Raw genomic sequence first — 13,299 nt, 5'->3', positions numbered from 1 at the left:
GGATGAGACGTTAAACCAAGGTCCTGACTCTCTGTGGTCACTAAAAATCCCATGGCACTTCTTGTAAAGAGTAGGGGTGTATCCCCGGTGTCCTGGCCAAATTCCCTCCACTGGCCCTTGTCAACCATGGCCTCCTAATAATCCCCATCCACTGAATTGGCTCTATCTCTCTCTCCTCTCCACCCGTAGCTGGTGTGTGGCGCCGCTATACTGTGGCTGCCGTCGCGTCATCCGAGTGGATGCTGCACACTGGTGGTGGTTGAGGAGAGACCCCCCCTCATGATGATTGTAAAGCGCTTTGGGTGTACAGCAATACACAATAAAGTGCTATATAAATGCCTCATTCATTCATTCATCTGTTATTTTAATAAACAAAACTGTTAGCCAATCATAGCAATGGGCGTTTACTTGCGAGTCTTGAATGCCCCCCACGCCTATAAAAACAGACCGTTCTGCAGAGAGGCACAAAAACAGGATAGAAAATAGCATATTACTTCTAAATTATGTTTTTTTTTTATGTAAAATCACACTAACTAGCTCCGCGATGCGCTTCTACGACATCACGCATGACGTAATCACGTTGGAAAGGTCATGCACGGTTAGCTCTTCGTCTGTGTACTCCAGTTCAAAAAGGTGGGGTAGGGCGAAAAACTCATCTCATTTTCTCCTCCAACTTCAAAATCGTCCGACATCATTGTCTTACCTTTTCTTTGTAAAGGGCGTTTGACTTTCTTTGCACGTTCGCTTTGTAAACACTGGGTCGTACTTCCGCGTGACCTTTCCAACGTGACTACATAATGAGTGAATCCAGCTAGTGCAAGATGAACATTTGTGGTAAAAAGGATATAAATTTTTATTTTTTTTTAGAAAATGACTGATCGTTTCAATAGATAAGACCCCTATTCCTCGGCTGGGATCGTGTAGAGCCCTTTGAAGCTGCACTGAAACAACAATTTGGACCTTCAGCCCGTTGGCCACCACTGAAGTCCATTATATGGTGAAAAATCCTGGAATGTTTTCCTCAAAAACCTTAATTTCTTTGCAACTTAAGAAAGAAAAAGGAGTCAGTTTATTTTTCTGGCCCCACTGGCAGATATTTTTTCTTGTTTTAAGCATATCTCATTTAATTGTTCAGAAAACAATATATATTTTGATTCTCAAGTAAATGTATTTTGACTTAAGAATGTTTAGATATTTGTACTGGAGAACGAGACAAAATTACTAAGAAAGAAAATCATTTTTGCAGTGTTCTAAACAGAATTCTTCGATATCGTAAATATGAAACAGAAACCTGTGAAATCCACAGACAGATGGGACTCTGACAGGAGTTTTGGGGTGAGGTGAGCGTGGAGATCGGCAGCAGGGCGAGCGAGGTGGGGAGGCAGAGGAACAGCAGACAGGAAGTGAACAGTGCGGGGACAGGAAACAGGAAGTGAGGCGCTCTCACCTTGGGGGTGGGACAGGAAGCGGTGGAGAGGCGGGAGGTAGCCTGGGCGCGCGGCGACTCGGATGGCGTGGTGCTCAGAGATGCCGTGTCACGGGGAAGGACCTGAACACCCCGTGAGATGATGGAGTCGGGAATCTGAGACACGAAAGAAGGATGTTTATTAAAATCATAAACACCCAAACATATGCTCTCTTATTATTTGTGCATTATATAATGTAAAAAGTCAAAGTTTGCAAGTTTTGAAAGCATTTATTTCCACTGAACTTATGATGCAACATGTTTTTTTCACGTTTCTAATCACACATTTTGCATACGTCCTAATCTGCATACTATTGAGTGTGTTCCAGGTTGTAGTACACTGAAAATAGTATGCTAAAAGCAGTGGTGTATTAGTATTATTACTTCGTTACAGTACTTAAGTATTTTTTGGGAGTATCTGTACTTTACTTGAATTTTTATATTTCTGCCAACTTTTACTTTTACTCCACTACATTTCCTAATTAAAATGTATGCTTTTACTCCGATACACTTCCCCGAAGCATATTCGTTACTTACTAAAAAAATAGTCAGAAGTCAGAAGAACACGGCCTGCAGGAAAGCAGGTTTGACGAATCAGTGGTCTGGCGTTTGCAAGTTAGACTCCTAAAAACACCTTTGCTCATGTGCAAACCAAACAAGTGCGCGCACAACCACGGATGATTCATTTTCCACTCAAGTCGAGTCTGGGGTCTGCGAAATACAGCATCGTCTGCGATAATATGGCAAGTGTTGTTGTAATGATGTGCGATCTGACATTATCAAGTAACTTCTAGGTTCACACACAGACATTGCACGCACGTTGATTTATTAGTCTATTAAAACTCAAAATTCCAGGCATTCTAACTTGTAGACAGCAAAAATGCTTCTGTATGCTTTTTTATATTTATATAATTTAATATAGTTAACTTAATCTATATGACACAAAGAGTACCATTTTTCAGCATGAACACATTTAATAATCATTTGATACAAGTTCAGTAAAGCAATAAGTGACTTACATTTTAGACATAGTATTGCTTGTTTTTGCTCAATGTTGCCAACGAAAATAGTTCCAAACAAAGGTCACAGCACTGTTTTGTGTCTCTGAGCAATGGACCGTGTTTACTTATGGAATGAATCAGCTTTTTGAACGAATCGGTTGAATATAATTCAGTGATTCAGTCATTAGCACAGTCAAATGCTTTAATTCTGAATGAGTCAGTCGTTTGAATGAATCGGTTGAATCTCAATGACTCACTCATTAACAGTCACTTACTGTCACCTACTTGCGGTTTTAATTTCACATTGCGACTATTTTTTTCATGTTTTAAATTATTTCAAATATCAGTATTCAACGTTTTATGTTAAAAACAAAACATTAGGCCTATTTATGCATCTGTAACTGCAGGTTAAATGCATTCATGTCCCCTCTGAGATACACTAAACTGTGTAAATACATCTAAATGCCACTTCAGATGCAGATTCCATAAATGTTTTCTTATGTTGGAATGAAACATAAGTACCGGATGAAGTGCTTCTTATTCTTACCCAAAAATACAAAATGGAAGAAAGAGTTAAAACTGAACACAATCTTGCTACTCAAGCTGTGTATGAACATTTTTTATATATATTTATTTGCTTCTTTTCCATTTTGCATTTACTTGTACTTTTACTTTCAATACTTAAGTACGTTTACGATTAAAAAAATACTTTTCGTTCTTGAGTACAATAAATATCACATACTTTAAGACTTTTACTCAAGTAATATTCTAAACGGTGACTTCAACTTCTACCAAAGTCATTTTCTGGTAAGATATCTGTACTTTTACTTGAGTATGGCTTTCAGGTACTTTATACACCACTGGCTAAAAGTGCATGGATGGTACAGAATTTCTAGATTTTGAAGTGTGCATTTTTTTTTTGGCCTAATATGACCCAGAACCACTTGCTACGTTAAAAAGGAGGAGATTGTGGCAGTTCAATATCAACCTTTTCAGTTTTCAGCAGAAAATTGAGGGGAATGTTAAGCCGAATCTTACAATAAGGTTTTTAAATGCATGAACTTAAAAAAAACAATGAATTTTGAGGTAATGCATGTAGACACATGCTTAATATATTTAATATATTTTAAATATATTAAATTGCAACATCATTAAAAATCAGCAATTACAAATATATTTAAATACATGGCATACAAGTTTGAATAAAAATGACATTACATTTAGTTTACATTCTACAATAGATTTAATTATGGAATTACATATAAAGATGTACTTAAGTCCCACATAAATGGGTCAAAAACACTCTAAAGTTCAACTAATTTCATTTATTATAAATTTAATTATAATACATTTTCATTTAATTGCAAATAACATGCAGTTAAGTGTCTGAAACATTACATTCAGATCTCACTTAAGTCTGTAACTCTGTAATTCTGTAACACTTTACTTGAAGCCTTAATGTGTAATGGTGAATAAAGGTATAATTATTAGATGACTTTAAAACTTTAGAAATGTTAGAAAAAAATTAGAAAGTCAAAAGTACTAAAATTTCTAACAAATTCAACTAAACTAGAATAAACTAAATAAAATAAAATAAAATAAAAAATAAAATAAATAAATTAAACAAATTAAATCTAAATAGTAATGACAAAAGCACATTACAAAATGACTTGAAATTAAAATGAAAACCAAACAAATATAGATAAAAGCTCATTCAAAATGCTGATAAACTCTAATAGTATATAAATGACGAATGAAGGGGACATAAACACAACAAGCACACAAATTGTCACGGTTCGCTACTGTGAGGAGCACAGAGCGAGGAACGAGGAGACGCAGAGTCGAATTCAAACATATAGACTTTAATCATATCCAGGGAACCAGGAAAACGGAGCAAGACTAGACATATACAATTCTGGACAAGGGAGGACAGCACAGGCTAGAACTCAAATAGGGCAGATAACGAGGGGCAGACAGGTGAGGAGGATAACTAATAACAAGGAACACATAGAACTAAATGGGGACAGGAACCGGAAGGACCAAATAAGGACATAATCATAAACATGGAGCACGTCGGGGAAGAAAACACACACAGACACGGAACAGAGTCTGACATTACTCCCCCCTCCCGGAAGGCGCGTCCCGCAGAGGGTGAGTGCCCTGGAGGCTGGTGCAGGACTGGGACACGGGGAATACCTCCAGGGCGGATCAGGCATTCCAGGGTGCCATGGCGGAGCAGGGAGCAGGGAGCTCGGGGCGTGATGGCGGAGCAGGCAGATTAGGAAGCCATGGCGGAGCAGGCAGACTAGGAAGCCATGGCGGAGCAGGCAGTTCAGGAGGCCATGGCGGAGCAGACAGTTCAGGAGGCCACGGCGGAGCAGGGAACTCAAAAGGCCATGGCGGAGCAGACAGTTCAGAATGCCATGGCAGAGCAGGGAGCTCAGGAGGCCGTTGCGGATCAGACAGTTCAGGAGGCCATGGCGGAGCAGACAGTTCAGGAGGCCACGGCGGAGCAGGGAACTCAAAAGGCCATGGCGGAGCAGACAGTTCAGAATGCCATGGCGGAGCAGGGAGCTCAGAAGGCCATTGCGGATCAGACAGTTCAGGAGGCCATGGCGGAGCAGACAGTTCAGGAGGCCTGACCTTGGACTGGGCTAAACTCGGGGACAGGGACCCTCACTGGGCTAGACTCGGGGACAGGGGCCCTTTCTGGGCTAATCTCGGGGACAGAGAAACCCTCACTGGGCTAAACTCGGGGACTGGAGCTGGGCTGGAGTCGACACTGGGGATTGAGCCTTCTCCTCCTTCGATTCCCCTTTAGGTTCGGGGAGAAAGGCGTGGTCGGCGGGCTTGAGTGAGCCGGGGTCGGCGGGCTTGACAGAGGAACGGCCGGGGGGCTTGAGAATGCCGCGGCAAGCAGGCTTGATTTTGGAGCGGCCGACGGGCTTGACTGTGGAACGGCCGGTGGAGGGGTTCCGGATCGGGATCGGAGGCTCTCCAGACACCGGATGACTGCCTCCTTCCAGTCGAGGTTGGTGGTGTCTGGGAGCTCCGTTGACTGATGGTAAGTGACCCAGAGCTGGAACAGCATCACGAGGGTCTCCCCATCGAGGGAGCTGGCGAGGGCGAGCGGCACGAATGCCCTCGCGTAGGTGATCGGGTCGTGGCTCGCCTGAGCCACGGCGATGAACATCGCTCGTTCCTCCATGTTGGTAGGGAGAAACAAAATGGAAAACAAAAGACTTATAAAACAAAAACACGGGAGAAGGGGCGCCGCCTACTTTTCTGTTTCGGTCCAGAATTCTGTCACGGTTCGCTACTGTGAGGAGCTCGAAGCTCAGAATGAGGAGACGCAGAGTCGAATTCAAGCATATAGACTTTAATCATATCCAGAGAACCAGGAAAACACGCGTAGCAAGGGTAGACATATACAATTCCGGACAAGGGAGAACAGCACGGGCTAGAACTCAAATAGGGCAGATAACGAGGGGCAGACAGGTGAGGAGGATAACTAATAACAAGGAACACCTGGAACACATAGAACTAAATGGGGACAGGAACCGGAAGGACCAAATAAGGACATAATCATAAACATGGAGCACGTGGGGGAAGAAAACAGACATGGAACAGAGTCTGACACAAATGATGTGAAGATAATGTTGTGATATTCACTCACACCAGAGGACGTTTCAGCACACATGAAGATGACACACAATATCATGATGGGAATGAAGACAAACGGAACACCTGCAAACGTCCAACAGAGTCATGTGAGAAACACTTTTGTAGAGCATAACTAATTTATATATAACTACAGCTACAGGGTTACCTTGGCAGCGATAGAGGCGGCGGTGATGTGCGAGGAGGAGCTGTCCTCTGTGGAGGCCACACCACTGTCCTTCTTCTCCTCCTCCTCTTCCTCACACTGCACGCCCTTGTCCTCGGTCTGGCAGTGCTGGCTGCTGGTGGGCAGCGGGGACGGAGGAGGCGGAGGCGAGGGCAGGTCCTCCAGCTCATTGGGCACCTCCTTCACTATCACCCCTTAATGGTACTTTTTGTTTCAGGAAAATCTTTAATAGCCACTCTATCGCTAGGAAAAATAGTCCCTGACAGTTACAGTAAACAGCGGTGACACGCTCATCTGATGGAGCTCAAATACAAACAGAGCCTAAAAGTTGTTTTTATCAGCTGTGCCATTTATTTTTAACACGATATATGATATTTCCTTACATTCATTTGTTTATCTCTCAGCATGAGAAAACGTTCCTCCTTTGACAGCGGGAAGGGCGTGGTCTCAAAATTAAAGGTGAATGACGCAATATAACACCAGCAGAGGTCACTCATACTTTATTACATAAACAATAAAAAAACTACTTTACCTGAAATACAAAACACATGAAAAAGTTTTCGACAGTATATGGATTGTTTATGTTGCTAAGGGTCAGATCTGGTCGGGGAAAAACACAGATACTGACTAATCAGCATCAAGCACCGGAACTGATCTGTTTGGAGCTCAAATACAAACAGAGCCTAAAAGTTGTTTTTATCAGCTGTGCCATTTATTTTTAACACGATATATGATATTTCCTTACATTCATTTGTTTATCTCTCAGCATGAGAAAACGTTCCTCCTTTGACAGCGGGAAGGGCGTGGTCTCAAAATTAAAGGTGAATGACGCAATATAACACCAGCAGAGGTCACTCATACTTTATTACATAAACAATAAAAAAACTACTTTACCTGAAATACAAAACACATGAAAGAGTTTTCGACAGTATATGGATTGTTTATGTTGCTAAGGGTGTTGCGCACAGATCTGGTCGGGGAAAAACACAGATACTGACTAATCAGCATCAAGCACCGGAACTGATCTGTTTTACAATAACAAAGAAACCATAAAAAGGCGCAGCTACCCAATTTTTGAATTCAAATCTTGCTCAATATACAATCCTACTTAAAATCACTAACAAACATTTACCATGGAAGTACTTTTTTGTATGGGATAAAACAGCATTATTATAGTAAGGCCTAACTAAAACTAAAACCATAAAAAAATTGTTATTTGAAATAAAATAAATTTGAGCTAAAACAAAATGAAATATTTAAAAAAGGCAACACATCTCATTTTTGTTTAGGTTACCTTCATGAAATAAAATAACTAACACTAAAATAAAAATGGAAATAGACATATTAGAAAAACTAATAAAAATTACAAAACACAACAAAATTTATACAACTTAAATTAAAATGAAAACAGAAAATATAAAAATAAAATACAATTCAAAATATTAATAAAACCTATAATAGTATCTCTATTAAAATACCATATTTGGGATAAACTGCTATTATAGGTGATTTATTGAAATTGATAGTAAAGTACAATTAAAAAAAAAAAGTTGTACAAACAGTGTCTCCGTCCATGGTGTTTCTCATAAATTGACCAAGCAATGAAAAAATTATGACTAGGGCTGAACAATTAATTGCATTTGCGATAATATCGCGATATGAAATAACGCGATTTTTCAATCGCAGAGGCTGCGATTACACGGTCACGTGACACGCGAGAGTAAAGAGGGGTGTTCGACTTGAAGATCAGATCGGTGTATGACATCAAAGTAAGGCGAGAGAAAGCATAAGGAGACGTCCGCGCTCTCTTATAGCTCTCTCAGTACTTTGATGACACACACCCATCGGTCTAAGCAGCGCTGCTTCAAGTCGAGCGCGGGCCATCAGCAGAAAAAGAAAATAAATAAAACAGTAAACAGCCAAAGGACGTAACTTAGAATGGGAGATGGATCGGTTTGTGAAAGCAAAGAGAAAAGCCATAGATGAAGTCGCACAGACCCAGGCAGATGCTGGTCATTCAAATGCTAAATGCAGATGTGATTTGTTACTGACTTTCATGTTAATGTTTACACCAGGCTTATTTAAACATAATTATCATGCTTACAATGTTGGAAGTTCAACAAATCAGTCAATGTACTGTGATTGTAGTTGTTAAATAAAAATGTCATTCATATCAATTCATGCATCACCTAATTTCATCGTAACATATAGGCCTGGCCTACAGAAAAGAACATTTATGTTTAATCTATATAATATTGTGTTGGTCATACTATACAATGATTTATAGCTTGTCTTTGTTGAATAATACAGAACATAAAGAGCTTTAAAAAAAAATTTGCATATTTAATCGCAATCACAATATTGGTAAAAAAAAATCGCAATTTGATTATTTTCCAAAATCGTTCAGCCCTAATTATGACCCTTAAGTAAACTATTCTGGACTGATCCAAAAAGAGCTCTATAATTATTCATGTTTATCTCTATTTCCAGCACCCATTAATGTATATTTTATGGAGATCACAAGCAAGTACACAAACAGAATTAAACTTGCACTTTATGTGTAAAACACTCCCATTTATCATTTATTATATATGAGTTGGATTACTAGAAGTACTACATTATAAGTTTTGGCTAATGGAGTACATACTGGCAGACCAGTACTGAGACATACGACTAACCACACACTTAATGAAAGAAAAAAATGATTCTTACCTGTGAACCTTTTTTACTGCCTGGCAAATTTATGATGAGAGTTTTCCCTCGGATACCACACACAGGTCTGTACACACACAAATCAAGACAATTCAAAAGAGACATCATTTCATCATTGATAATAATCAGAAATGTTTCTTGAGCAGCAAATCAGAATATTAGAATGATTTCTGAAGGATCACGTGACACTGAAGATTGGAGTAATGATGCTGAAAATTCAGCTTTGATCACAGAAATAAATTACATTTTACAGTATATTACAGTGGAAATCAGCTATTTTAATTTGTAATAATATTTCACAATATTTAAAGTTTTTATTGTATTTTTGTATATTTTACTGTTAAAAATAATAAAAAAATTAAACAGTACTTTTAACAGTAGTATATGCTGTACATAGTGATTATTATTATTATTATTATTATTATTATTATTTGTGGGCAAACAGGAAATAATTGTAAATTGTAATTCTGAATATAATAGTATTCCACAGAAGCTTGTTTACGCCATGGGATAAAAATAAATTAATTGCGATTTTTTTTATCTCTCAATTTTGACTTTTTTCTCGCAATTCTGAAAAAAAAAAAAAAAGAGTCAGAATTGTTAGGCAAAGTTTTTTTTTTTCATTCCATTGCAGAAACAGGCTTCCATGAAATTCTGATATTTGCATTATTATTATATTCTGAAAATGTTCCTATAATTCTGTATCTAGCTGTTGTATTTCTCTACTGGAAGCTTATGTACGAGCCAATGAAAGTCTGATTTTAATGAAGTCAATGTCTTTGATTGAGAGGCTGATCTGGATCAGTTTTCTCTGAATATCCTGATGAGTATAATTATGAATGAAAGTCAAAGTTCTTCTACACTGAGACAAGCATGTTGAGGATGTGTTGAAGTGAGACCTGGAGAGCATTCCCAGAGGAGTGACTTTCAGAGAGCCCACCAGCATGGCCAGAGACATCCCTGGAGCTTCCCGCTCGATCACCTCTTTAGTGGCCTGGACAGACAGACAGGACGACAAATTATGTCTCTTTAATGTGTCAAATATGTCTAGACCTGTTGAGATTAAATGAAGGAGTCTCAAACTGTGTTCAAATGTGCCAAGATACCAAAGATTGCAATCAAAAATCAGAGATCTCAAATATGAACTCAAACATTTTTCATGAAATGATCTGAGCTGCTATCCACATTAGAGCATCACTTATTGTATGTCAACAACTGTCTTATATGTCTGTTTTTAATTCTCTTAAGACAAAGTTAATCATTTATATATTTCATGAAATTAAACATTACTAAGAACTTCATTATGTCTTCTGAGCTATTGAAGAGCAACCTCTGAGCAATACCGTGTTCCTCTGGGAGAGAAGCTTCACAGGAATGTCACAGATCAACGGGCTGGTCACATTAAAACCCTGGGTGATCCTACAGTATCCCTCACTGCACAAAATAATCATCTGTGTGTCTCTGTGTGTGTGTGTTCTTTGTCCTTGAGTGACACTTCAAACATCATTAGAGGGATAGAGGGAGAAGAACGAGGGAAAACATCAAAGGAGGAGTATTGATGAGACTCATGGGTCCAGAGAGAGAGAGAGAGTCCCAGAGTTTCCCTTTGCTGAGAAATACAGAGTCCAAAATCTGAGACCACTAGTGAAAATGCTTCTATTTTGCATGGTTCTCATTTTATAAATGATGGCTTATGGTCAGAGTTTTTGAGGTCTGTAAGAGAATATTTTAGGCAGGAACACACATCTCACTCTCCACACACGTATATGTAGCGCAGGACCAACCTCAGGCGTGACATCCCGTGGAGCAAAGCCAGTGCCACCAGTGGTCAAAATCAGGTTTAACTCTTTCTCATCACACCAGTCGATCAGAGTCTCCTGAACCAGACAAAAGAAACAAACGTCAGTAAACACACACATTTACATGTTTCTGAAAGAGGTCTCTTATGCTCATCAAGGCTGTATTTATTTGATTTATTTAAAAAATACAGAAAAAAATGTAAAAATTGTGAAATATTATTACCATTTAAAATAACTTTTCTATTTGAAAATATATAAAAATGTAATTTATTTCTGTGATCAAAGCTGAATTTTCAGCATCATTACTCCATACTTCAGTGCCACATGATCCTTCAGAAATCATTCTAATATGCTGATTTGCTGCTAAAGAAACATTTCTGATTATTATCAATGTTGAAAACTGAATGGAAAGTTGAAAAGAACAGCATCTATCTGAAATAGAAATATTTTGTTACATTTATAAATGTCAATTTAATGCATCTTCACTGAATAAAAGTATTTGTTTTTTTTCCTACTGACGCCAAACTTTTAAACTGTGGTGTTAAGTGAACTGAGATTTTGTTAGATTTTGTTGATTTTATTTTCCTGTTACCTGAATTTTGAAACGTACCTTGATCTCATCGATTTCATCGGGAACGATTTTGTAAGCTGAGATGGTTCCCCCAAGCCTGCAAAACAAGATCTCATCATTATTAGAAGAAAATCTTTAGGGTCATAAAGGTGATGTGCTAGTAGAAATCTAGAAATCAAGCTTTCATTTCTATTGCATGGTGCCATCCTGTGGCCAAATCAAGAATGAGGACAAACGGAGAGAGAAAGGGTGTGTGTGTGCGAGTGTGTGAGAGAAAGAGAGCAGGAGAAAAGCACTTGAGGCAGGAGGTGTAGAGCAGCAGTCAGGTCTTATGTAAGGTCTCTTTTTCCTTCTCGCTCTTTTTTCCCCCTTTTTGCGTGCGTGTTATTTTTAGGAAACTATAGCATCATGTTTCCTTGTGACAGCAGACTCTCTCTCTCTCTCTCACACACACACTGCTGCAAAATGACCTACACACACCTTCATCACAGAAAACATAATGAAGTTTATATAAATATATAAAAACGATTAATTAAATGTACTATGTCAAGCTTTGCAAAGGAAAATATACTAATAGATTTGCATCTGCAAAATCTAAATGAATTTAATGGAAAATGAAACCATTGCAATGCCATTTTAATTAGCACTATATGTAATTATAAATGTAAAAAAATAACTTTAATTATAAATAAATAATAAAAATGATAAAATTCAAATGTCTCTAATTATAAATGTATAAAAAGATACACCTTTAATGATGAATAAATAATAAAAATGATAAAAACAAAAGTCTAGACTGGTAAAAATTAAATAGATTATTAAAAGTAAATTATAATTCTCATTATACTTAGATGTAATTATAATTCTGTTTTCCTTATATAATAAACATGAATTAATATTAGAATATATAGAGTACACACACACACACACACACACACAATATATAGATGGATCTATATTATACATTGAAATTTTTTTTTCAATGCAATCATTTTTATTTCCATTTAAATATATGGTTTATTCTATAAGAGATATGTAACTCTTCAATATCCAGAGCAACAGTCCCACCTGTCAGGTAAAACACGGTAAACCTTGAGTGTCACTTGGTTCACTCTTTGCATAAATAACATTATACTGATAGCAAATAAACTTAGAATCTTTTCTTCCGTTTCCAAGGAAACCACTTCAGACTACAGCCTCTGGTGGCAGCGCCTCTCTCTCTCTCTCTCTCTCTCTCAGAGCATTCGTGATGCTAGACGGTTCATTTTGTGACTCTGACACAGGTAGACACCTGGTTTGGGCCCAGAGTGAATGTCCCTGTCCTGAATGTGTGGAAAACTCATAGTGTTTAATTAACAACAGAACATGCTTGAGGATAATTCTGCTTAATGTGTTCAACAGGAACCAGTGCTGTGAAATACCTGTGCTTTCATTTCACCATCTCTATATTTAAATGTACAATACAGTTTAACCTAAAATAATACTTTGTTGTCATCTGTTCACCCGCTTATTTTTGATTTTCAAGCTTCAAAAAGGACAAAAACACATCTTGACATGCCATATTTGATCTGTGGTGAAAAAGGCGAAACATAAACCCAGCTAACAGGGAACGTTCTCAGAATGCTCTGACAATGTTCACTCAAAGTTATGAACAAACGTTCTTGCAGTAATATTAATAGAATGTTCGTTTAGAGTTTGGTTTTTAATAGTGTTCTCAAAACGTGTTATTTATACATTGTTCATGGAACATTTTCTCTGAATTCCATTTTTTAAATGTTACTTATTTCAAAACGTTCAGAGAACATCCGTTCCCATAATGTTTGCAAAATCATAAAATTGAATGTCCCTTTAATGTTCACATAACAAAAAAAAAAAACTGGACATTTTGAACATTTTGTATGTTA

At 38.0% G+C, this 13,299-nt stretch overlaps 1 protein-coding gene across 1 annotated transcript in view; it reads right to left on the bottom strand.

The window, feature by feature from the left end:
- The window catches only part of LOC107726697 (gephyrin-like), a 92,808-nt gene that overhangs the window by 45,757 nt on the left and 33,752 nt on the right, over nt 1–13,299 (bottom strand). Inside the window, exons 3-8 of the mRNA XM_016536387.1 lie at nt 11,435–11,492; nt 10,810–10,902; nt 9,925–10,019; nt 9,026–9,092; nt 6,296–6,493; nt 1,448–1,582 (exon numbers count right to left, since the gene is read on the bottom strand). Coding sequence (XP_016391873.1) covers nt 1,448–1,582; nt 6,296–6,493; nt 9,026–9,092; nt 9,925–10,019; nt 10,810–10,902; nt 11,435–11,492 — 646 coding nt within the window. The remainder of the gene's footprint in view (nt 1–1,447; nt 1,583–6,295; nt 6,494–9,025; nt 9,093–9,924; nt 10,020–10,809; nt 10,903–11,434; nt 11,493–13,299) is intronic.

Source organism: Sinocyclocheilus rhinocerous, unplaced genomic scaffold (assembly GCF_001515625.1).
Source record: "Sinocyclocheilus rhinocerous isolate Xijiao unplaced genomic scaffold, SAMN03320098_v1.1 scaffold246, whole genome shotgun sequence".
NCBI lineage: Eukaryota > Metazoa > Chordata > Actinopteri > Cypriniformes > Cyprinidae > Sinocyclocheilus > Sinocyclocheilus rhinocerous.
Note: the sequence above shows the minus strand (reverse complement) of the source record. Positions and strands in the feature narration are given on the sequence as shown.